At 43.7% G+C, this 26,684-nt stretch overlaps 1 protein-coding gene across 1 annotated transcript in view; it reads left to right on the top strand.

The window, feature by feature from the left end:
- Nucleotides 1-291: 291 nt before the first annotated feature.
- SYNM (synemin) overlaps nucleotides 292-26,684 on the top strand; it is a 98,379-nt gene continuing 71,986 nt past the window's right edge. Inside the window, exon 1 of the mRNA XM_082253175.1 lies at nucleotides 292-1,235. Within this exon, the coding sequence (XP_082109301.1) occupies nucleotides 441-1,235 (795 nt within the window). The 5' untranslated portion in view covers nucleotides 292-440. The remainder of the gene's footprint in view (nucleotides 1,236-26,684) is intronic.

Below are 26,684 nucleotides of genomic sequence, written 5' to 3'. Positions count from 1 at the left end.
AAAGAAAAATAATTTTATTTATGGGCATCTTTACTTTATCCAATATAAAAAAAAAATAAATAAAAAAAACGACTTTGCCTTTTATTCTACTTTGAACATTTCCTGCTCTGTCTAAAGTGAAAAAAAGTTTTGGCTGTGTTATTTTATCTTTGATGTAAGAGCATTATTGTTCCAGTAGATGGCGATAGATTACCACCCACAACACAGCATATTTGTTCCCTTTCTGTTGCAACTCTTTTTTGGAAAGTCCTGCTCAGAAGTCCAGTGTCAGTGAACTCCTCCTTGTACTGTCACTCCCTACTGCATCACAGCTCATTCTCTGTCACTGCACCAAGGGGCTCTGATGAGGAAAGGCTGATGAGAGAAGACTCCTAGAAGAAGGACCATTTCAACAGACAAACAAAAAGAGGAGCAAGGAAGGGTCCAAGTCATTTGTCAAGATGCTGTACGTACGAGGAGGATTTGGGGATGAGAAATCCCAGCTTAATGAACTGAACAGGCGTCTGGACCAGTATTTGTCCAGGGTCAGGCAACTAGAGACAGAGAACCAGCACCTGGTGGAAGAAGTTCACAGTCTTCGCTCGGAGCGAGGGGCAGAGTGGGCGCAAGTCTACCACTCCGAGATGTGCGAACTGAGGAGGAGAGTAGAAGACCTCACCGTGCAGAAATGCGAAGCGGAGCTACAGAGAGACAACCTTTTTCAAGAGCTGCAAGAATTACAGGAATTATGGGAACAAGTGCGGAAAATGAGGCTCAAGATTGACCAACAGCTGGCCCAACACAAGCAAGATCTGCAACAAGCGCAGAAAAGCCAAGCCGCCTTGGAGCAGCTGTACATTCAGTTGCAGCAAGAGTGTCAAATACTTCAGGGTTCCCATGAAGAGGAAATGACAGCCCTGAGAGATCAGGCTTTCCAGAGGCCATTGCAAATGACCATGCAAGAGGTTCTACGACCCAAACTCAGCTTAACCGAGGTACAGAGCTTCTCGCTGGAGCTGTCCGACTCATGGAAGGATGCTTTCCTCTTCTATCAGAAGAAGATTGAGGAACTGGAGAGGATCCTGAGGCTGAGCGAGGAGGACCGGCATGGAGCAGAAGACGAAGTCACAATACACAGGCTAGAGTTCGAGAAAATCCGCAAGGAATACGAGGAGCTTCTGGCCCTCAAAACTAGGCTTGAAGATGAACTGCTTAGGATGAAGGCGAAGTACAGGCTGGAGGTGGAGGAATATCAGGTAGGTGGACCAGGATAATAGATTCATAGGAAAAGGTCCAGTTTGAAAAACCCAACAGGGCTTATAGTCCTATCTGGTAATGATCTCATGGCCGGCCGGGCTGGGGTTTACTGCCCTGCATTGGACATAGTCAGGGCTTTTTTTCTCCAAGAATAGGTGCAGGTACTCCCCGCTTTTGAGTCACCCCTTGTCTCCACCCCCTACCCACCTCCGAGGGCTGTCCTTTGGTTCCACCCTCTACCCACCCACCAGTACCCCCCCTTTTAGAGAATACAGAACCAAGTATCATGTTACGGTTCTAGATAATTTGTATGGAATTTGTAATGATAACTAGAAAAGCAGTAAAATAGATCCCCTGGAATCAGCAACAATAGACCCCTCCCCCCAACAATAGATCCCCTCAGCAACAATAAATCTTCCCCTGCAACAATCGCCCCCCCCCCCGATAAATCCTCCCCTGCAACAATAGACCATCCCCAACAACAAAAGCCCCCCAGCAACAATAGTTCCCCCAAGCAACAATAAATCTTCCCCTGCAACAATCACCCCCCAATAAATCCTCCCCTGCAACAATAGACCCTCCGCAACAACAAAAGCCCCCCAGCAACAATAGTTCCCCCAAGCAACAATAAATCTTCCCCTGCAACAATCGCCCCCCCCCCCCCGATAAATCCTCCCCTGCAACAATAGACCCTCCCCAACAACAAAAGCCCCCCAGCAACAATAGTTCCCCCAAGCAACATTAAATCTTCCCCTGCAACAATCGCACCCCAATAAATCCTCCCCTGCAACAATAGACCCTCCCCAACAACAAAAGCCCCCCCAGCAACAATAGTTCCCCCAAGCAACAATAAATCTTCCCCTGCAACAATCGCCCCCCAATAAATCCTCCCCTGCAACAATAGACCCTCCCCAACAACAAAAGCCCCCCCAGCAACAATAGTTCCCCCAAGCAACAATAAATCCTCCACTGCAAAATAGCCCATCCCACAACAAAATGCCCTCCAGCAACAATAGATTCACCCCAGCAACAATAGATCCCCCATTAGCCAGCATCAATAAGTCCTTCAGCTCACCCCACTGACCCCAGCATCCCTTTGCCATTGCATACATTCAGACTGGAGGTGCCGGAACTGCGTTCCCCCGCGTTCCCGCTGAAAAAAAGCCCTGGACATAGTCCTTCAGAGAAGTTGGAAAGCCTTGTTGAGTTGTTGTTGTTCCCCTACAGATAGACTGGTACAAGAGCTGTCACATCATGGCCCTGTCCTCCTTTATAACATTAAAGCCCAACCTTGAGAAAAATATAAATGGTTAACTACTCATTTAATCTAGTGCAGGGGTGTCCAAACTATCTGGCCCACTACAGAATTTTATACGGCCTGCGGCTAGGGTCAATAGCATATCCTCAATGTGCACATATTGAGGATTCAGGTCAGTAGAGGCTGACTATGGCCTCTGCTTTTAACTGATGTAAGGAGAGACTCTGATGTAATGGGGACCCTGATGTAAGGGGGGACTCTAATGTGGACCCTGATGTAAAGAAGACACTGATAGGGACCCTGACATAAGAGGGGACTCTAATGGGGTTCCTGATGTAAGGAAGGCTCTGATAGGGACCCTTATGTAAGGGAGGGCTTTAATTGGGACCCTGATGTAAGGGGGGGACTCTAATGGGGATCCTGAGGTAAGGAAGGCTCTGATAGGGACCCTGATGTAATAGGGGATTCTAATGGGGATCCTGATGTAAGGAAGGCTCTGATAGGGACCCTGATGTAAGGGGGGTGGGCTTTAATTAGGACCCTGATGTAAGGGGGGGGACTCTAATGGGGATCCTGATGTAAGGAAGGCTCTGATAGGGACCCTGATGTAAGGGGGGGGGGCTCTAATGGGGACCATGATGTAAGGAAGACTCTTATATGGACCCTAATAGGGACCCCAATGTAAGGAAGGCTCTGATAGGGACCCTGATGTATGGGGTACTCTGAGGGGCTCCCTGATGTAAGCGAGACTTTGATATGGGGGGGGGGGGGGGCTCCCTTTAATAAAAAATGTGTTTTTGTGGCCTGCAAATATTTATTAAATATACTATGTGGTCCTTGTATTGAAAAGTTTAAAGAACCCCAGTGTGGGGGATGGTAAAATCACTTTTACTTACCTGATCCTCCGTTTCCCTGGCAGACTGCACTCCCCAGGCTAGTGACCCTGCATCAGTCTTGATAATGTCAGGGGCACGTGTTCACTATTTGGAGACCCCTGTGTCTGTATAAGACTGTGAGAGTAAAATCACTTTTCATTGTCACCCAGCATAGCTCCCAACTGTCCCTGATTCCGAGGGACTTTCCCTGATTCCGAGGGACTGTCCCGGATTCCGAGGAACTTTCCCTGATTTGGAACAAAGTCCCTCTGTCCCTCTTTCCTCCTCATTTGTCCCTCATATTGATCTGATCTATATAGTTGTATATAAAATGCACTATTTATCTTTCAAAAAGTGTTTCCCAGTGCTAAACCTTTCATCCAATTTCTAAATTGCTTCATGTGTAAATTTTCAAAAGCCAATATAAAGGAATAGTCATGGTATATAAAAAAAAAAAAAAAAAAAGCACTTGTGTGTTTAACTAATCATTTTTTTTTTGTATTATTCTCCTTTAAGGGGGCGTGGCAGGGTGTGTGTCCTATGCCTACATACTTTTGCTAATAGGTGTTTTTTTTGTTCCCATCTGAAAAAGTTGGGAGGTATGCCCTGGATATAAATGAGCAGTTACCCTTTTCACTGTGGATGCAGCCCCTACTGCATAGGAAAACGTTTACTTTTATCAGAGTTCAGCTTTAAGCTGCAAGTGCAACCAAGCCAAGCTTCCAAATGTGTGCTGTGCCCCGCCCTTTTTTTTACCCTCTTTGGTGGAGAGTGGTCAGATCATGTGTGCATGTCTCAATGTCCTCTAAGTATGTTTAAAGCGGATCTTCACTGCATCTGAGCACCACAAACCAAAAACACTATTTAATTCATTTTTAATATTTAAAGCAAACTCCCTGATCCATCCATCCATCCATCCATGTCTCCATGCTTTCTTTTGTTGAGAAATAACTTTGATATAAGAACCCCTAACATTTCTGGCAGTGGCCATCTAGCGGAAGACCAGATGATTCATGTAACATTTACTTCCTGGAATCCATCTGCCCTTAGCTCAGGCATGCGGGTAGGAGAATGTACTTAGCTGAGAAAACCCCTCCTCCTCTCCTCCCATCCTGAAAACTCCTGGGACATATGACATCATTTTGCCTAGGCAAAAAAAAAACAGGAACTAACTGAAGAAATGGAAAAAAAAAACTCTTTAAAACAATAAATATACAATATATAAGATATATATTTTATAAAACGCCAAAAATATTTTTCATAAATTTAAAACAATATAAAAAAATATAAAATCGTCCCTTGCGCACATAAATGACCTGTATAGGATAACCCAGATGTTTAATGTCCACTAATGATATCTATTTTCCTATCTATTTACTCAATTTAAAACCATTAATATTGATTAGGAGACTGAAGTTCCACTTTAAAGCCCCAACTATTCTTAAAGCGGAGCTCCACCCAAAAGGTTCCGCTTGCTCGCACCCTCCTCCCCTCCACTGCCACATTTGACACTTTTTTGAGGGGGGGGGGGGGGAGCGGGTACCTGGTTTTGATGTTGTTCATTTTATTTTTATTATTTTATTGCAGGTACTTATAAAGTCCTGCCAATTTACGCAGCACTTTACAGGTGCATCTCATAAAATTAGAATATCATCAAAAAAGTTTATTTATTTCAGTAATTCAATTCAAAAAGTGAAACTCATATTTTATATAGACGTCTTCCACACACAGTGATATATTTCAAGCATTTCTTTCTTTTAATTTTGATGATTATGGCTTACAGCCAGTGAAAACTCAAAATTCAGTGTTTCAGAAAATTAGAAAATGACATAAAACCAATAAAAAAAGAAAAAGATTTTTAATACAGAAATGTTGGCTTACTGAAAAGTATGTCCATATACTGTATAGTATGCACTCAATACTTGGTCGGGGCTCCTTTTTCATGAATCACTGCATCAATGTGGCGTGGCATGGAGGCGATCAGCCTGTGGCACTGCTGAGGTGTTATGGAAGCCCAGGTTGCTTTGATAGCGGCCTTCAGCTCATCTGCATTGATAGGTCTGATATCTCTCATCTTCCTCTTGACAATACCCCACGGATTCTCTATGGAGTTTAGCTCAGGGGAGTTTGCTGGCCAATCAAACACAGTGACACCATGATCATGTGACCAGGTATTGGTAGTTTTGGCAGTGTGGGCGGTGCCAAGTCCTGCTGGAAAATGAAATCAGCATCTCCATAAAGCTGGTCAGCAGAGGGAAGCATGAAGTGCTGTAGAATTTCCTGGTAGAGGTCTGTACTGACTTTGGACTTGATAAAACACAGTGGGCCAACACCAGCAGATGACATGACTCCCCAAATCATCACTGACTGTGGAAACTTCACACTGGACCTTGTGCAACTTGGATTCCGTGCCTCTCCACTCCTCCTCCAGACTCTGGGACCTTCATTTCCAAATGAAATGCAAAAGTTTCCACATTCCATGATGATTTGGGGAGCCATGTCATCTGCTGGTGTTGGTCCACTGTGTTTTATCAAGTCTGAAGTCAGCCCAACCCTCTACCAGGAAATTCTAGAGCACTTCATGCTTCCCTCTGTTAACCAGCTTTATGGAGATGCTGATTTAATTTTTCAGCAGGACTTGGCACCTGCCCACACTGCAAAAAGTACCAAAAGTACCAAAACCTGGTTTGAAGATCATGCAGTGCTGTATTTTGGCCTAGGGCAGAACTTTGCAGGGGGGCTGCCCCAGTCTCCGCCTGAGACTCTATTGGCCACTAGTTGCTAGAGCCACCTGACGTCTAGCAACCAGTGATGTCACAGCTGTGACTTCCTGGCCCTGCCCCCCCTTTCTCTCTCTCATCCCCTCTCTCTCTCTCTCATCTCCCCCTCTCCTCTCTTCCCCCCTCCTCTCTCACCCCCCCCTCTTCTCTAACCCCCCCCCCTCGCCCACCATCTCCCCCCTCTTGCCCACCACCTCCTCTCTTGCCCACCACCTCTCTCCCTCTTTTTCTCCTACCCCCCTTTCTCTCTCTCACCCCCCCCCCCTCACCCACCATCTCTTGATCTCCCACCCTCTCTCTTCCACCCCCTCTCAAAAGATTTTGTGGGTTCTTGCTGTTAGGTAGTCACATTCGTTAAACAGGAAGGGGTGGGCAAATTTACATAGGAGGGGGGGTGCCCAATTTTAGTCTTGCCTAGGGCAGCACAAAACCAAAATACACCACTGAGATCATGGTATCATTGTGCTTGATTGGCCAGCAAACTCACCTGACCTAAATCCCATAGAGAATCTGTGGGGTATTGTCAAAAGAGAGGTGAGACACCACACCCACTAGAGCTAAAAAGGAGCATTTAACCCTTGCAGCTTTTATGATGTATTTGAAAAACATTTCCTTGTTTGGGACTTTAAGATGCCTACCGCATTAAATAACCAAACACAACATCATAGCTACACGAGATAATAATAGTATCCCATAAATGATAATCCTTCCAAAGTCTACTGTGTGCTGCTTCTGATAATAAAGCGCGAGCTCATACACCTGCTGTACCCATAGACAGTCAGACTGAGCCAATGTAACCAGAGACTCGCTGCATTCCCCACATGTCCTTCATCACTCCCTACTGGAGGCATGATTTGCTGTGTAATGCGTGGATTAAATGGATGCTTTATTTATTATTTTACTTTTTGTAACCAAATCATAGGTGTGCGCAGCCTATTGCATTAGAAACAGAAAAGAGAGAAGCTCCCCCATGGGACTTTTAACCACTTCAGCCCCGGAAGGTTTTACCCCCTTAAAGCGGAGTTCCGGCCTCAAAATCGATTTTGGGCCATCCGCTTGCTAAAGGGCAACCTGAAAGAGAAATGGATAGTGCCGATTTTTTTTTTTGGTCACTCACCTTATTATAGAAGAAAATATACTCACCTTACTTCCACTTCCTCCCTCTGCGGCCGCGGCCCGCGCCGTCACTTCCGGTTTGCGATGATTCCTGGGAGCTGAACGTCATCGCACCCAGGAATCAATGCGCCTGAACCGGCCCCGCTCGTCACTTTTGGTGCAGGCACGGCATTCACTGCTAAACAGCTTCTGGGTAAGCCCAGATGCTGAGCAGGGATGACACGCCTGCCCCGGAAGTGACGAGCGGGGCCGGTGCAGTGCATTGTGGGACTCCAAAGTCAGCGAAGAGGATACGAAGAGGGACGCTGCGGCTTCAGCTGCCCACACCTGAGATGACAGCGCTGAAGAAGAAATTTTAAAGGTAAGTATTTCTTGTTACAGGTAAGTGCAACCCGGGACAGTTCAGAGGCTATCCATTATGGAATGTACTAGCCCTGACTGTCCCGAGGGTATTTTTGGCTCAAATTGACCCCCGAGGCCGGAACTCCGCTTTAACGACCAGGCCATTAATGGAAAATTGTGCAGTCGTGCAACGATGTACCCAAATACAATTGATGTCATATTTTTCCCACAAATAGAGCTTTCTTTTGGTGGTATTTGATCACCTGTGCGATTTTTAGATTTTACGCTATAAACAAAAAAAGAGCGAAAATTTTGAAAAAAACTCCATATTTTTTACTTTCTGCTATAAAACATTCCCAATAAAAATTTAAAAAAAAAATTTTTTTTTTTTTACCAGTTTAGGCCAATTTGTATTCTGCTACATATTTTTGGTAAAAAAAAAGTCCCAAAAAGCGTATTTTAATTGGTTTGCACAAACGTTATAGTGTTTACAAACTACGGGATAGATTTTTGGATTTTTTGTTTTCATTTTTATTTTTTTATTAGTAATGGCGGCGATCTGCAATTTTTAGCGGGACTGCATCATTGCAGCGGACAGATCGGACCCCTAACTGACATTTTTGACACTTTTTTGGGGACCAGTGACACTAGTACAGTAATCAGTACCAAATCATATGCACTGTTACTGTATAAATGACACTGGCAGGGAAGGGGTTAATACTGGGGGTGATCAAAGGGGTTAAGTGTATGCCTAATATACTTACTGACTGTGTGTGTGTGGGGGGGAGGGGGTTCTGTGACAGGCACAGAGAGGTCGGGGTTGTAGCTTAGCTGAAACTGCTGATCTCTCCCTGCCTGTCTGACAGAAGATCCGCCTGTTTTGTTTACATAAGCAGGCGGGTCTTCTCTCGGTTTCTCGGACGATTGCAGGAGGGCAGCGGCAATCGCTGCCGCTCCTCCCGCGGCCAGCCTCCCGCTGTGTCTGTGTGCTGTGTTTCCGTGGTGCGGGGCGTGCGCACCACCGAAACCACATGCACTCCATTCGTGCAGTACTACGTGACTAGACGCAGCCGAGTCGCCCTGCCGCAGTAATATTACGGCGGGCGGTCGGCAAGTGGTTAAAGCAGTAACAGGAGTTTAAAAGTCAAAAAACAGTTTATTGAGTACAAGCCATAAAAGGTAATAAACATCACAGTATAATTAAGAACAATGAAAAAAAAATCATACAATATATAGTATAGGATAACATCCATAAAGGTCGGAAACCAACTGGATCTCACTGGAAGGAGACCTATAGAGTAGTGGGGGTTCATGACAATCCCAACATGTTTCGGAATGGAGACATTCCTTCTTCACTGGGGAGTAGGATGGAAAACACTATTCAGATCTTTAATAGCAATAAATATATTATTGTACATGGTATTAGAGTAACAAATTCAAATCCATAGGTACATTCACAAAATTATGGAAAACATACACTCACATTCTATGTTATTGTTCAGTAACAGAAGAAACCACCTAAAAAGCGCATGCCCCTTCGCATGAAGAAGCTTTCCAAAGCCAGCCAAAAAATTGGGGCAGAAATTGAAAAGGGGAAGTATCTGGTGACTGAGTGCAGGGGCAGACTGGCAACTTTCGGCCCAGGGGGCAAGTACAAACCAGAGGCCCATGGTACAGTGACTTGGCCCACTCTCCCTCTTCCCGTCCTCCTCCTGACCCCCATTCCAGGCTGAAGCCCTGCCCCAGGTACTCTCTACTCACTTGCTGAATCCGGGTTCCCAACCTGGTCAGCAGAGGGCGGTTGGGGGAGCTGGGGGAGCTTGGTTGGGGCTGGCCAGGGGAGGAGAGTCTCCAGTGGTGGAATGGACATAGTTTACGCCCCTGGTCCCCAACCCTGGTCCTCAGGGCCCACTAACAGGCCAGGTTTGCAAGATAACTAAAATACATCCCAGGTGATATAATTTGCTGCTCAGTGATTGCAGTACTCTAGTCTGCATCTCCCCAAGGTAATACTTAAAATCTGGCCTGTTAGTGGGCCCTGAGGATCGGAGTTGAAGACCACTGGTTTACGCCATCCATGTTGGGGAGGGAGGCCTGCGCTCTGTCCTTGTCTTCAACCCACACGCAGGTCAGTGGCAGGGACTTTTTACTTCTCTTCACCAGGAATCCTTTAAGCATGTCTGTGGCAGAAGCGGTGCAGGCTTTTTACAGGACATCAGAGCAGCCCAGAGGGCAATTGCCCCCCTGCCCCCTGGCCCAGTCCTCCAGCTGAGAGCCGTATATGAGGGCTCACAAGGATCCAAAAAGAAGAGCAGGGACTTTTCCTAATGTAATAGAAAAAATAGAAAAATAATAATGATGATGGTGTAGGGGTCTGTAAGAAATATGTAGTGTAAAATGGACATAGCAACTATATATATATAGTGAGTAGGGACCAATGTCCTTCCTCATTGTAAAAACAACCCCCACATATAGGAGCATATAACTGGCAAGCCAATGAGGTTGTCAGCATAGAGTGTCCAAATAATGAATAGTAGCAGAAATAGGTACTTACCTCTGATCAGTGGTGTGCATAAGAAGGGCATTGGCATAGTTCACAGGTGGATTGATCTTAGTCCAACCTGCAGTGAGCCCAATATATACAGTATCTCACAAAAGTGAGTACACCCCTCACATTTTTGTAAATATTTTATTATATCTTTTCATGTGACAACACTGAAGAAATGACACTTTGCTACAATGTAAAGTAGTGAGTGTACAGCTTGTATAACAGTGTAAATTTGCTGTCCCCTCAAAATAACTCAACACACAGCCATTAATGTCTAAACCACTGGCAACAAAAGTGAGTACACCCCTAAGTGAACATGTCCAAATTGGGCCCAAAGTGTTAGGCTCCTTTCACACACTCCGTCCGTTGGACGGAGTCCGTTTTTCTCAGCGGGGGATCGAGCTGCCGATCCCCCGCTGAGCAGCAGGAGGACAACTGTGTCTCCGCGCTGTGTGCGGAGACACAGCTCACAGTTCCCCATGCATCTCTATGGGGGAAATCGGATGTCAACGGACCGTCAGTCCGTTCTCACCCGATCCCATCCGATCCGATCCGCTGGACGGATGGAAAATAGGGTTTCCATCCGTCCAGATTTGACGGATCGGATCGGGTCGGATGTCAGCGGACATGTCTCCGCTGACATCCAATGCCCCATAGGAATGCATGGGGGGACCGTTCAGATCTGCCAAAAAAACGGACAGGCGGATCTGAACGGTCCGCCTGTGTGAAAGGGGCCTTAATATTGTGTGTGGCCACCATTGCTTTCCAGCACTGCCTTAATCCTTTTGTGCATGGAGTTCACCAGAGCTTCACAGGTTGCCACTGGAGTCCTCTTCCACTCCTTCATGACCCTGAAACTGAGCTGCAGCACCGTGGCATAGACTATACAGCGGTTTAACAGGACAGGTTCCACTCAGAACAGGCCTCGCTATGGTCGAGCAATGAAGTTGAGTGCACGTGCTCAGCGTCATATCCAGAGGTTGTTTTTGGGAAATAGACGTATGGGTGCTGCCAGCATTGCTGCAGAGGTTGAAGCAGTGGTGTATTTAGGTTTTGTGCTGCCCTAGGCCTGACTAAGTTTGTTCTCCCCCTAATTTAAATATGACCCACCCCTCATCTGTACCACAACCCACCCACCACAGACCACAACCACAGTCTATCTGTGCCCATCAGCATAGCCTTATCAGTTCCCATAAGTTCAGCCTCATCAGTGCCGCCTCATTACTGCCCATCAGTGCAGCATCATCAGTGGCCATCAGTACAGCCCCATCAGTGGCCACCAGTGTAGCCTATCAGTGCCCATTAGCGCAGCCTATCATACCGGCAGGTAGCAGTGTGACTGCTTTATGAGGGTGCCAGACTGATTTGCCTCCTGGACCCTGCCCTCTGGCACAATTCGCCCCATAATACTGGCACTAAACTAAAAGTGTTGTGCAAGCCGGCGGGGACCCTTTTCTTGTGGGAGCTGGGAGGAGGCTATTTTTTTTTTTTTATTGCGTTGTGCAGCTTTTTTGCTGCCCTCCTGCAAAGTGCCGCCCTAGGCCTAGGCCTTGTTGGCCTAGGCCAAGATACAGCACTGGGTTGAAGGGGTGGGGGGTCAGACTGTCAGTGCTCAGACCATACGCTGCACACTGCATCAAATTGCTCTGCATGGCTGTCGTCCCAGAAGGAAGCCTCTTCTAAAGATGATGCACAAGAAAGTCCGCAAACAGTTTGCTGAACACAAGCAGACTAAGTACATGGATTAATAAAAACTGTGTCCTGTGGTCTGATGAGACCAAGATAAACGTATTCGGTTCAGATGGTGTCAAGCGTGTGTGGCAGCAACCAGGTGAGGAGTACAAAGACAAGTGTGTCTTGCCTACAGTCAAGCATGGTGGTGGGAGTGTCATGGTCTGGGGCTGCATTAGTGCTGCCGGCACTGGGGAGCTACAGTTCATTGAGGGAACCATGAATGCCAACATGTACTGTGACATACTGAAGCAATGATCCCCTCCCTTCGGAGACTGGGCCACAAGGCAGTATTCCAACATGATAATGACCTCAAACACACCTCCAAGATGATCACTGTGTTGCTATAGAAGCTGAGGAGAAAGGTGATGGACTGACCAAGCATGTCTCCAGACCTAAACCCTATTGAGCATCTGTGGGACATCCTCAAATGGAAGGTGGAGGAGCGCAAGGTCTCTAACATCCACCAGCTCCGTGATGTCATCATGGAGGAGTGGAAGAGGACTGCTGTGGCAACCTGTGAAGCTCTGGTGAACTCCATGCCCAAGAGGGTTAAGGCAGTGCTGGAAAATAATGGTGGCCACACAAAATATTGACACTTTGGGCCCAATTTGGACACTTTAACTTAGGGGTGTACTCACTTTTGTGAGATACTGTATACCTGTTTCCAATAGGTAATTGAACCTGTCACCAGCACCAACAAAATTCTGTCTGCAACACGCTTTATGAATTCCAGGCATTGTGTTTTTTTCAACAACTAGTCACTGCGGCCTGCTTACCCCATCGGTGCATTCATTAGTATCTGAATGATGTAAGATCGGGTCGGTGAGGGTGGAGAGCTGCAAACCAAGATGGACAGGCAGACCTCCTGCCAAATGAGAATAAAATGCTGGCTTTAATGTGCGAAAAGATAAATACAGACTTCAAAATCATTTCTGCTCCCCCTGGAGTACTTGTGACAGTCATGGTGCAAAATGCCGTCGGTGAATGGCACAATTTTATTTCACAGGTTCATTTAAACTTAATGGTTCAAGTAGTTACATAGTTACATAGTAGTTGAGGTTGAATAAAGACAATAGTCCATCCAGTTCAACCTGTGTAGGTGTGTGTGGCTGTAATCTTTTCACATACCGCTGAATGTTCTGATCCTTGAGATGTAAGTCTAAGAGTCTTTTGAAAGCCACCATACTTCCCGCAGAAACCACCTCTTGTGTTAGAGAATTCCACAGTCTTGTAGCCCTAACAGTAAAGAACCCCCCCACGTTGCCTGAGGTTAAAACGCTTCTCCTCTAATCGCATTGTATGTCCTCGAGTCCTCATGCAATCCCTTCGACTGAACAGCTTTTTTTCTATGCTGAGATCACCATTGAGATATTTATAAATTGCTATCATGTCCCCCCTCAGGCGTCTCTTCTCCAGGGAGAATAAATCGAGCGATTGCAGCCACTCTTCATAGTTAAGGTCCTCCAATCCCCTAATCAGTTTAGTTGCCCTTCTCTGGACTCTCTCCAGCTCCAACAGTTGGAGGACAATTCTGACCTGATTCTGCCCTGAATCTGATGCTAGTGTTGAGATGAAGCTATTCCAGACACTCCTATGGGGTCATTATAAGGAACACTTCTAACTATGGAAACTGGCATTCTTTTTGCTAGTTAGAAAATAACAGGAGAGGAAAATAATACCTCCCTTTTTTCAGTAAGGCTGCATTCACGCTGAGGAGTTTTTCATGCCCGGCGGGCGGTCCTCTTTCACATAATCGCTTTCATATTTTAGGGTGGCGGCCCCCTCCCGCTGCTTCTCGGTCATTTTCTCCGCTTACTGGAGTCGTCAAACGATCCGGTCCTCTGAGGTGCTGTGCAGGAAGTCGGAAGTCGAGTGAGGGCAAGATGACCTCCACTCCACTCTATGGCCATGGAGGACCAGAGCGGCGTCATACGTCATTTCCGCCCAACGGCCCTAAGTGCCGGTTCACATATATGCGATGCGGGAACCCTTCAAATCCACTGCGGGTTCCCACATCGCATTCAAATTGCAGGCAGTTCACACTGCCATATGCGAATCGCCGGGGGTGTCAATACAAAGTTAACGACACCCCCAGATCAGTGTGCATATCGCAGTGCAAACTGACAGTTCTGTCATGAATCGGATCGCATAGGTGTGAACACCCATGTGATCCAATTCTGTTGCGGACCCAAAAAAGGGTCCTGTGCGTGCTCTGCCCGAATCCGATGCAAATTCAGCCATACATCCTGTATGACTAAATTCGCATCACACAGACATCGCATGTGATTTTCAGAGCAGTGCACTCCAAATCACATGCGATGTCCGACATCGCGCTTATGTGAACCAGGACTAAAGGGCCCATTTTTTTTCTTAAAGAAAAAAATATTTTTTTTTTTTCTTTTAAGGGTAGATGTGTGAGATCTGAGGTCTTTGTGACCCCCAGATCTCACATTAACCACTTTACGACCACCCCACCCAGATTTACTGCAGCAGGGCGGCATTGTCGTTTTACGTGATCATGTGCACGCGGTCTTGGCGGCGTGCGTTCCGCAAGAGCCGCGCATGCCATTGGAGCCGCGCTCCCACTGTGATTAGACACAGCGGGAGCCAGACCGCAGGAGGAGCGGGCACAATCGCCACCGGCCTCCCGCCATCTTCACAGAAACTGACAGGAGAGCCGCCTGCCTATGTACACAAAGCAGACGGCTCTCCTGTCAGACAGGCACAGTGAGATCGTGTGTCTCAGCTAAGCTGACCGATCTCTGCTTGCCTGTCACAGAGCCCCCCCCCACAGCTATTAAGCACAATTAGTCTCTCACTTAACCCCTTGATCACCCCTGGTATTAACCCCCTTCCCTGCCAGTGTCATTTATATAGTAACAGTGCATATTATTTAGCAATGATTACTGTATTAATGTCACTGGTCCCCAAACAGTGTAAAAAATGTAAGTTAGGGGTCCGATCTGTCCCCCGCAATGCCGCAGTCCCACTAAAAATCGCAGATCACCGCCATTACTAATAAATAAAAAAAATTAAAAGTCCGAAAATCTATCCCGTAGTTTGTAAACGCTATAACATTTGCGCAAACCAATTAAAATACGCTTTTTGGGGGTTTTTTTTACCAAACATTTGTAGCAGAATACAAATTGGCCGAAACTAATAAAAAAAAATTTGATTTTTGAATTTTTTTTATTGGGAATGTTATATCGCAGAAAGTAAAAAATATTGTGTTTTTTCAGAATTGTCGCTCTTTTTTTGTTTATAGCGCAAAAAATAAAAATTGCAGAGGTGATCAAATACCACCAAAAGAAAGCTCTGTTTGTGGGAAAAAAGGAGATCAATTTTATTTGGGTAGAGTGTCACACGACCGCGCAATTGTCAGTTAAAGTAATGCAGTGCCGAATCGCAAAAAATGGCCTGGTCATTTAGGGGGTAAAACCTTCCAGAGCTGAAGCGGTTAAAGAGGACCTGCTCTGCTTATTTTTTATTACAAGGGATGTATACATTCCTTGTAATAGGAATAAAAGTGAAGGAATTTTTTTTTTTTTTAAAGAGACTGTGTAAAATTAAAAAATAAAAGGTAAAATAAAAAAAAAAATTGAAAGCGCCCCGTTCCTCCGAGCTCGCGCGCAGAAGCGAATGCATACGCAGGTCGCTCCCACATATGTAAACGGTGTTCAAACCACACATGTGAGGTATCACTTTGATCCTTATAGAGAGAGCAATAATTCTAGCCCAAGACCTCCTCTGTAACTCTAAACTGGTAACCTGTAAAAATTAGTGTCTCCTATGGAGATTTTAAGGTACCAATGTTTGTCACCATTCCACGAGTGTGCGCAGTTTTGAAGCATGATAGGTTGGGTATCTATTTACTCGGGGTAACATTATCTTTCACATTATAGAAAAAAATTGGGCTAACTTTACTGTTTTCTTATTTTTGAATTCAAAAAAGTGTATTTTTTTCCAAAAACAATTGCATTTGTAAGACCGCTGCGCAAATATGGTGTGACCTAAAGTATTGCAACGATCACCATTTTATTCTACAGGGTCTCTGCTAAAAAATATATATATATACAATGTTTGGGTGGTTTTTCTAGCAACAAATATTGATTTTGTAAACAACTAGTGTCAGAAATAGGCCTGGTCCTTAACCAGTTCTGGACCGGAAGGATTTGCCCCCTTAATGACCAGCCCATTTTTTGCGATTCGGCACTGCTTTACTTTACCGAACAATTGTGCCATCATGCGACGATGTACCTAAAAACAAAATTTTTCCCACAAATAGAGCTTTCTTTTGGTGGTATTTGATCACCTCTGCGATTTTTATTTTTTTGCGCTATAAACAAAAAAATGCGACAATTCTGAAAAAAATCAGTTTTCACTTTCTGCTATATAACATTCCCCAAAAAAAAAAAATTGAAAAATCAAAATGTTTAACATTTTAGGCCAATTTGTTTTCTGCTACATATTTTTGGTAAAAAAAAAAAAATCACAGTAAGCGTATTTTGATTGGTTTGCGCAAAAGTTATCACGTCTACAAACTATGGGAAAGATTTATGTCATTTTTTTTTGGTTTTTTTTACTAGTAATGGCGGCGATTTGCGATTTTTAGCGGGACTGCGGCATTGCAGCGGACAGATCGGACCCCTAACTGACATTTTTTACACTTCTGGGGGGACCAGTGACATTACTACAGTAATCAGTGCTAAAAATATGCACTGTTACTGTAATTATGACACTGGCAGGGAAGGGGTTAACACTGGGTGATCAAGGGGTTAAATGTTAACCTAGGGGAGTGATTCTAACTGTATGGGGGAGGGGCTTGTGAAATGAACACAGAGACATGCGATCCTGTATAGAAGCAGGGCTTTTTTTCTCAGAGAAAAGGTGCAGGAACTCCCCTTTCTAAGTTACTTTGTGTCTCCACCCCCTACCCACCTTCGAGCACTAACCCTTGGTTCCACCTCTGAGCACCGACACTTGGATCCACCCCCTCCCCAGCTTCCAGTACAGCCCCTTTTAGAGAATATGGAGCCAAGTATAATTTTGTAGTTGAATGTATGGAATTTGGTTATGATAACAAGAAAAGCAATAAAATTGATACCCCACAGCCAACATCAATATACCCCCAGCAGCAGCAAAAGATCTCCTAGCAGCCAGCACCAATAGACTCTCTAGCAGCCAGCAACAGTAGACCCCCTCCCCAAACAGTAGATCCTTTCCAGCAACAATTAACCCACAGTATCAAAAGATCCTCCACCAGCAAAAATAGATTGCCATCCAAAAATAGATCCCCTCCAGCATCAGTAGACCTTCCAGCACCCCTTTCCATGGCATATATTCAGTGCTAGAGGTGCCGGAACTGCGTTCCCCAGCGTTCCCGCTGAAAAAAAGCCCTGTATAGAAGGATCACAGGAGCTCTGTGATCATTCCAGGGAGAAGAAGGGTCAGCTGTGTTTACAACAGCCGACCGTCCTTCTCTCTCAGCGGGGAACGATCGCGGGTGTCAGGTCAGGTGGCAATCGGAGCCGCCTGCCCCGTGCATCGGAGTCCCCCCTGCCGAGTGGGGGGTGGGCTATAATTCACGGTAACTTTAAAATATGAAAAAAGTATTTAAAAAATTATATAAAATATTTGAAAAAAAAATAAGCACCCCCTTGTTGCCACACCCACACACACCGTATAAAATGCATATCGTAGGGCGATCACGTGTATGTAAACATAGTTTGCACCATACTGTCGGTCGCGCGCTCGCCCCCTGGCTGCAGGCGCGTGACCGACATGTACTTACTTCGGTTTGTGCAGGAGGGGCTGCCTGCTGCAGTATAACTGCGGTGGGCGGTCCTTAAGTGGTTAAATGGTTAATAGGTGTCTCTCGTTCCCATCCCAAAAAGTTGTTAGGTATGCTGCCGTATGCATTCCTTCCCTATGCTCTCCCATCAATCAATATGCCACCAAAGCCCTGGGAAGTACCTAGAATTTCCAAGTATGGGGGAACACATGACTCCCTCTGCATCCCCACAAAGCTGCAGCTCGTGTCTGAGCAGCCAAACGGAGAAATGAAAGGTTCTCTATGGGTCGTACTCCAACCTTCCTCGGCAGTTATGAGTTAAATACTGGTAGGATAGTAAATACGCACTCATAGCCAAAGTGGTAATCTGACAAAGTGTCCGGGGGGAATTACATCACCTGGATAAGTAGCTGATGCTGTAATTTCCTGTGACATGGAATTTTTATATTTCTTTCGACTAATAACAAAAAAGTGTGGAAAATGTACAAAACAGACATCGCCTGCATGTCCGAATTTCCTTCCCAGTACTGAATATTTGCAAAAGTGAGGCTATTTGGGTACAGAAGAGATTATGGAGTGTAATAAATCCATCAAAAATGTAAGTTGCTGAAGTTTAGGTATGGCAGTTTTTGCAAAGTTACATTATTCCGGGGAGGTGAGTAGCTGTACCATGTACCATAATGTATTCGAAGGTAAGAATCTCCCTTCTTGATAGAACGGGGGGATCAGGTACCTATTTTTGAGAGGGACCCAGGGCCGTCTTACCGAATGGGCACGCTGGGCAGTTGCCCGGGGACCCCTACTTGCCTGGGGGGCCCCACCTGCGACCCAGTCCCACCCAAGCAGGGGCCGGGACAAGGGGTGGGCAGGATGGGTGGCTGCCCTGGGCACTGTGGCATCACGCAAGGTTCCGGGGCACCACAAGGAGATTGGGGGGATAGGAATTTGTGTTGGAGGGGGAATTTGGGGGATGCAGCAGGAAATTTGGGGAGGTGTGCTAGTGGTGGTTTGCAGGGATTTGTGTTGACAAGGGAGATGGGGGAAGAGGATTTGTGCTGGGGTGGGGGATTTTGGGGGGTTTGTGCTAGAAAAAGTAATATGTTGGGGGGAGAGGGATTTGTTCTAGTAGGGATGATTGGGTGCCATTTGTGCTAGAAGGGGAACTTTGCTGGGTGGGGGGATTTATGCTAGGGTGGGGGATTTGGAGGGTTTTTGCTAGAAAAGGTAATATGGCGGAGGGAGAGGGATTTGTGCTAGTAGGGATGATTGGGTGCCATTTGTGCTAGAAGGAGAACTTTGCAGGGTGGGGGGGGGGGGATTTATGCTAGGGTGGGGGATTTGGAGGGTTTTTGCTAGAAAAGGTAATATGGTGGGGGGAGATTTTTGCTAGGGGGGAATTTTTTTGGGGAGGGAGATTTGTGCAAGTAGGGATCATTGGGGGGCATTTTTGCTAGAAGGGGAAATTTGGGGGGCAGGCGATTTGTGCAAGGATGGGGGATTGGGGGGGGGGGATTAGTGCTAGGATGGGGGATTTGGAGTGGTGGAAGGAGGAGGATTTGTGCTCGGAGGGAAAATTTGAGGGGGTAGAGGATTTGTGTTGAAGGGGAGGGGAGAATTGAGGATTGGAGCTAAGCATGCAGATTAGCGCTCAATTAATTGGGAGGGGGGGCCCGATTTGGCATGTTTGCCCTGGGCTCTAGATGACCTTGTCCCGGCACTGCACCCAAGCATTAGTCCGGATTCCCGTGTGCATCCCACCGCCGAACTTAGCAGGTGGCAAGCGCCTGTTGGCCCTGCGCTGCTTTCAGGCCACTTGGACCGTGGAGGGGGAGCCAACAACTGCAGGAATGCCTGTCTGCCTCCACAGGAACAGGCACACACAGGACAGTTGAGTCTGACTCCCGTCCATGTGTGTGTTCACCGGACCCAGCCGCCAAACTTGGAAGCTGTCATTAGCCTGGCACTTCTGTACCAATAAATATCACCTTATAGATAATTTGCATTTTTATTCTCGTGGGTGATTGTGTAGGCGGGGCCCCAGAGCACTGCATTGCCCGGGGGCCTATAATGCTCTTAAGATGGCACTGCAGGTACCCTGTCCTCACTTGTATATGTGTGGGTGTGAATCTCACGCTGTCCTGAGAGATATAGGTGTAAATACCCTTAATGCCGCTTGTACTTATAACTGTTAACCGCACAGTTAAAAAACAGAAAGAATGGGGGGAAGTAGCTCGCTTCAAAGGATATCTATATAGTGTACATTAACCTCAGTGATATTAAATGATTTAAAATGATAATGGAGATTATGTTGATAACATTATTGTGCAATGGATAATAAATAGTGTTGATATTCAATGTGTTGTGTCAGAAAAAAAGTGAATAAATAAACAAGCTATTAATATATGATGATAATAAATGATGGTACTAAAATAAATAGTTGCAAATCACCGTGTATAAATACAATGTATAACACAATATACAAATAATAATTAATAAATAGATAGAGAAGGTGCTTATGGTAGTGCTGTATAAAAATTATATAAATGATTAAATGTGCCAATAAAGTGCTTTGCGACAATAAATATGATTACAATTATTTACTCAATATATTCTCAAATTAATCAAGGTGATATAAGTGTACCAATAAAGTGCTCTGTGTAAATATGTATATATTTATAGATGTTCTCTCAATACATTCTCCAATAACATAAAGTGCAAAAATATATCAAACAGGTGCTCTAGTGTCCCAGATATTGCTAAACAGTGAACGCAGATCTTCCTCTTCTATATGTCACATTAATATTTCTTCCACCTTTACACCTTTACCTCTGTGATTCAGACGTGCTCTTTGGTGCTCATCACCTATAGGTGTGCTACATGCTCACCTTAATGCCTCAGATATTGCGCCTTTAGATCTATTAAAGATCTGATCTCTCCTCCTCTCCTTTTCTAGGTATATAGGGTGGGGTATAGGGTATGGCCTCTCCTCCTCTCCTCTGTAAAGGGGATGGTGGTATGCTCCTCCTTATCTGGATCCAGCTGGGCTTCACTTGGTAAAGCTTTGGATCTCAAAAATAAGGGGCCAATATAGTGCAGTATTTTTCGATTCACATTTATTAGAAAAAAATATATCCACTCACATTTAAAACTGCTGCTATCAGCCGCTATGCCGCGGGACTTGTATTTCCGTGTCTCGTAACGTCACTTCTGGTGCTATGCCCTACGCGTTACGTCACGATGGCTCACGTGACTTCTTCAGGGGATCCCCTGAAGAAGTCACGTGAGCCATCGTGACGTAACGCGTAGATCATAGCACCGGAATTGACGTTACGGGACACGGAAATACTGTACAATATATTATTAGCTTGTTTATTTATTCACTTTTTTTCCTGACACAACACATTGAATATCAACACTATTTATTATCCATTGCACAATAATGTTATCAACATAATCTCCATTATCATTTTAAATCATTTAATATCACTGAGGTTAATGTACACTATATAGATATCCCTTGAAGCGCGGTACTTCCCCCCCCATTCTTTCTGTCCTAACTTCCGTCGGACCTCACGGCTGCGAGGTACGTCAGAAGTTCGGCCCCCTCCTCCTTCCTCTGCTTCCATTCCAGTACCCGAGCACAGCGCGCTTCGCACATGCGCAGTAGGGACCCGGCTGTGAAGCTGCAAGGCTTTACTGCTGGGTTGCCTTACCAGCAATGGAAACATCGGCAGCCGATGGAAACATCGCTGGACTCCAGGACAGGTAAGTGTCCTAATATTAAAAGTCAGCAGCTACAGTATGTGTAGCTGCTGAATTTTAATTTTTGGAGGGGGGGGGGGGCAGAGCACCGCTTTAAAGTAGCATAGGCAAACTTTTTTTTCCTTTTGGATAGATAGAGCAATGGAGGGTTAAAACTCCTGTAAGGTTTATTTTTGCCCTCTTTGTCCTAATGGGGAGATTTACCTTCACTTCCTGTCCCATAGCCAAAACAGGAAGTGAGAGGAAATTATTAATATTATTAGTGGTGAACCAAAATGAAAATTCTGGTGCCGAAACTAAAAAACGGAAAAAGTATTAAAAAATGGTATACAATAAAAATATATATATATATAAAAAAAAAAAACTAAGCACCCCCTTGTTGCCCAACCACATACTCCACGAAAAATGTGCATTTTAGGGCGAGCACATGTATGTAAACATCAATTGCGCCATATTTGTGAGTTATAGACACGAACGTTGGGAGTGAGAGCAATCACTATAGGGCTATGATTCACTGCTAACATTAAAAAAATGAAAAAAGTATTTTAAAAAAATTATATAAAATAAAAGCATCCCCTTGTTGCCCCACCCACACACACCCCATATAAAACGCGCATCGTAGAGCGAGCACTTGTATGTACACATCAATTGCGCCATACTTGTAAGGTATAGACACAAACAGTGGAGGGAGAGCAAAAAATTCAAGGGCCATAATTCACAGGTAAGTTTAAAAAATGAAAAAAAGTATTAAAAAAATTATTGAAAAAAAAAATTAAGCACCCCCTTCTTGCCCCAACCACACACATCATATAAAATGTGCATCATATGTAAACATTGTTTGCGCCACACTTGTGAGCTAAAGACATGAGCATTGGAGTGAGAGCATTAATTCTAGGGCTATAATTCACGTTAACTTTAAAAAATGAAAAAAGTATTTAAAAAATTATATAAAATAAAAATATTTTTTTAAAAACTAAGCATCCCATTGTTGCCCCACCCACACACACACCATATAAAATGCACATCGTAACGCGAACACGTGTATGTAAACATCAATTGCACTATACTTGTGAGGTATAGACACGAACGTTGGAGTGAGCAAAAATTCTAGGGCTATAATTCACGGTTAACTTTAAAATATGAAAAAAATTTTTAAAAATTATATCAAATATTTAAAAAAAAATTAAGCACCCCCTTGTTGCCCCACCCACACACACACACCGTATAAAATGCATATCGTAGGGCGACCACGTGTCTTTAAACATCATTTGCACCATACTTGTGAATTATAGACATGAGCAATGGAGTGAGAGCATTTATTCTAAGTCCATAATTCACGGTTAACTTTAAATAATGAAAAAAGTATTTTAAAAAAATTACAAAAAATAATAATATATATTTTTTAAATTAAGCACTCCCTTTTTGGCCCACCCACACACACCATATAAAATGCGCATTTAAGAACGATCATGTGAATGTAAACATCAATTGCACCATACTTGTAAAGTATAGACACGAACGTTGGAGTGAAAAGCAATAATTCTAGGGCCATAATTCATGGTTAACTTTAAAAAAAATTAATAAAGCAGTTAAAAATACGCTCATTGAGAATTTTTTTGTTAAAGTCATGTAGCTACATACATTTTGGCCTAAATATATGACAAAAATTGAACATATTGGATATTTTTTAACTGTCAAAGTAGAAAATGTCAATTTTTTTGCAAAATTTTTGCTCTTCTTTTATTAATATCGCAAAAAATGAAAAGCGCAGAGGTGACCAAATACCACCAAAAGAAAGCTCTGTTTGTGGGGAAAAAGGCCGTAAATTTTTGTTTGGGAACATCGTTGCATGACCGTGCAATTGTCAGTTAAAATCGCGCAGTGCCAAGTTGAAAAAGTGGCCTGGACGTTAAGCAGGAAAATCCTCCGGGGGTAAAGTGGTTAAAAAATGTTATAGAATCAAAATATTTTTTTTTAAAAATTAAGAAACCCCTTGTTGCCCAAACCCACACACACCACATAAAATGCACATTGTAGGGCGAGCACATGTATGTAAACATCAATTGTGCCATACTTGTGAGTTATAGACATGAGCATTGAAGTGTGAGCATTAATTCTAGGGTCATAATTCACGGTTAACTTTAAATAATGAAAAAGTATTTAAAAAATAATAATATTTTAGTTTTTTTTTTTAAATTAAGCACCCCCTTGTTGCCCCACCCACAAACACCTTATAAAATGCATATCGTAGGGCGTTCTCGTGTATGTAAACATCATTTGCACCATACTTGTGAATTATAGACATGAGCAATGGAGTGAGAGCATTAATTCTAGGGCCATAACTCACGGTTAACTTTAAATAATGAAAAAAGTATTTTAAAAAAATGACAAAAAATAATATATATTTTTTTTAAATTAAGCACCCCCTTGTTGGCCCACCCACACACACCATATAAAATGCGCATTTAAGAACGATCATGTGCATGTAAACATCAATTGCGCCATACATGTGAGGTATAGACACGAACGTTGGCGTGAAAAGCAATAATTCTAGGGCCATAATTCATGGTTAACTTTAAAAAAATGAAAAAAAAAAAAGTATTAAAAAAATTATATAGAATAAAAATATTTAAAAAAAAAAAATAAAGTACCCCCTTGTTGCCCCACCCACGCACACCACATAAAATGCGCATCGTAGGGCGAGCACATGTATGTAAACATTAATTGCGCCATACTTGTGAGTTATAGACACGAGCATTGAAGTGTGAGCATTAATTCTAGGGACATAATTCACGGTTAACTTTAAATAATGAAAAAGTATTTAAAAAATAATAATATTTTTGTTTTTTTAAAATTTAGCACCACCTTGTTGCTCCACCCACACAAACTATATAAAATGCGCATTTTAGGGCGATCGCCTGCGTGTAAACATCAATTACGCCATACTTGGGCTATAAGTCATGATTAACTCTAAACTGATAACCTCTAAAGGTTTTTGAAGCGTCACCTATGGAGAATTTTGAGTACCGTAATTTCTTGCGATTCCACAATTTTTATTTTTGACATGTTTGGTATCAATTTACCCAATGCAACTTCATCTTTTATATTTTACAAAAAAAAAAAAAATGTGTTAATTTGCAATAAAATTCACTTTAGTTTAGTGTACGTTTTCCTGAAAATATGTGTTTGACAATTGACATATAGCTGAGCAAATGTCATGTGACGTAAAAAAAAAATTAAAATACAGCCTTTTTTTTTTTTATTTCCAGGGTCTCTATTTTCATAAAAAAAAATAAAATTTTTGGTAATTTGTAGCACAAAATGCCAATTTTAATGTGTGCAAAAAATAAAAATTCCCCTGGTAGGCAAGTGGTTAAACCATGTTTACCAAAAATAAATATTTATTTCTGACCGAAACTATCTGTAACCTGCTGATAAGAATTTCACTATATAGCATGGGGCCGGGGCGTCTCTGCTGACTATATTCCATCATGGCAGTACGAGATCAAGAAATTAAAAAGCTGGTGAAAGCAGATATCGCAGCGTTATCACCGGGATATCGAGGAAGGTGACTTACGCCAGCTGTCATTTTTGCAATGTAATTTCTAATTTCAGTAAATTTTCACTGCAGATGGCAAGTCAGCAAAACAAGTGGGTGCAAAATATTATCTTTTAACCACTTTAGGACCGGAAGGATTTTCCCCCTTAGGCCCCTTTCACACTTGTGCAACTTGTCATGCAACTTTGGACATCAGAGTTGCACGACATGTCGTTTGCCATGTTTTCCAATGATACCCATTCATATATGCGCAACTTAAAGTTGCAGCAACTTCAAAGTAGTTCCTGCATTACTTTGGCCCGATTTTAATGCGTTTTGAGGTCCTAAGACATAGACATTGCTTCGAGTCCAGTCAAAATCGCATCAAAATCGCGGTAAAATCGCGGCAACAAAATCGCGCGACTTTCAAGTCACACAAGTGTGAAAGGGGCCTTAATGACCAGGTCTTATTTTGCAATTCAGCACTGCGTGACTTTAACGGACAATTGCGCGGTTGTGCGACACTGTACTCAATCCATGTCCTTTTTTCCCACAAATAGAGATTTCTTTTGGTGGTATTTGATCACCTCTGCGATTTTTATTTTTTGCGCTATAAACAAAAAAAGTGACATTTTTTTAAAAAAATATATATATTTTTGACATTCTGCTATATAACATTCCCAAAAAAAATTAAAAATTAAAATTATTTAACATTTTAAGCCAATTTGTTTTTTGCTACATATTTTTGGTAAAAAAAATTGCAATAAGCATATTTTGATTGGTTTGCGTTATTGAGTTTACCAACTACGGGAAAGATTTATGTCATTTTTATTGCTTTTTTTTTTCACTAGTAATGGCGGCGATCTACGATTTTTAGCGGGACATTGCGGCGGACAGATCGGACCGCTAACTGACATTTTTGACACTTTTGGGGGGACCAGTGACATTACTACAGTAATCAGTGCTAGAAATATGCATTGTTACTGTAATAATGACACTGGCAGGGAAGGGGCTAACACTGTGGGTGATAAAGGGGTTAAATGTGAGCCTAGGGGAGTGATTCTAACTGTGGGGTGGGGGCGTGGCTTGTGAGATGACCATAGAGACATGCGATCCTATATAGAAGGATCACAGGCGCTCTGTGATCAGGTCAGGGAGAAGGACAGACGGCTGTGTTTACATCAGCCGTCTGTCCTTCTCTGTCAGCGGGGAGAGATCGCCGGTGTCAGGCGGCCATCGGAGCCAACTGACACTCATGGCAGCTTCCCCGCTGACCAGCAGCGGCGGAAGCACGCCGCAGGTAGCGCACGCTCGCCCCTTAGCTGCTCCCAGGTACGGGACTTTTTCTGGGAGAGCCAGCCTGCCGCAGTACATCTGCAGCGGCTGGTCATTATGTGGTTAACACTGTAGACATTATATATACTGTATACCATATGAAGGAGCAGAACAAATTTTTACTGCAAAAAAGCATTGGAATTGAAGCTAAACATGTGCGGTTCCTTTCGTTATGAATAAATGTTCAGACAAATTTTTCGTTATTCGGAGATTCGGATATATCCGAATACCCAAAATGGATTTTAAAAGAAGTTTACCGAATGCTCCAAATAACGAAATTAAATTTGTCCGAATTTTGAAAATTTTAATTAAAATTTGAATCGAATTTTACATCGAATTCCAGTAGAAATTGAACTGTAAACATAAATC

The sequence above is a fragment of the Pelophylax lessonae genome, assembly GCF_965119305.1.
Source record: "Pelophylax lessonae genome assembly, chromosome: 4".
Lineage (NCBI taxonomy): Eukaryota > Metazoa > Chordata > Amphibia > Anura > Ranidae > Pelophylax > Pelophylax lessonae.
Note: the sequence above shows the minus strand (reverse complement) of the source record. Positions and strands in the feature narration are given on the sequence as shown.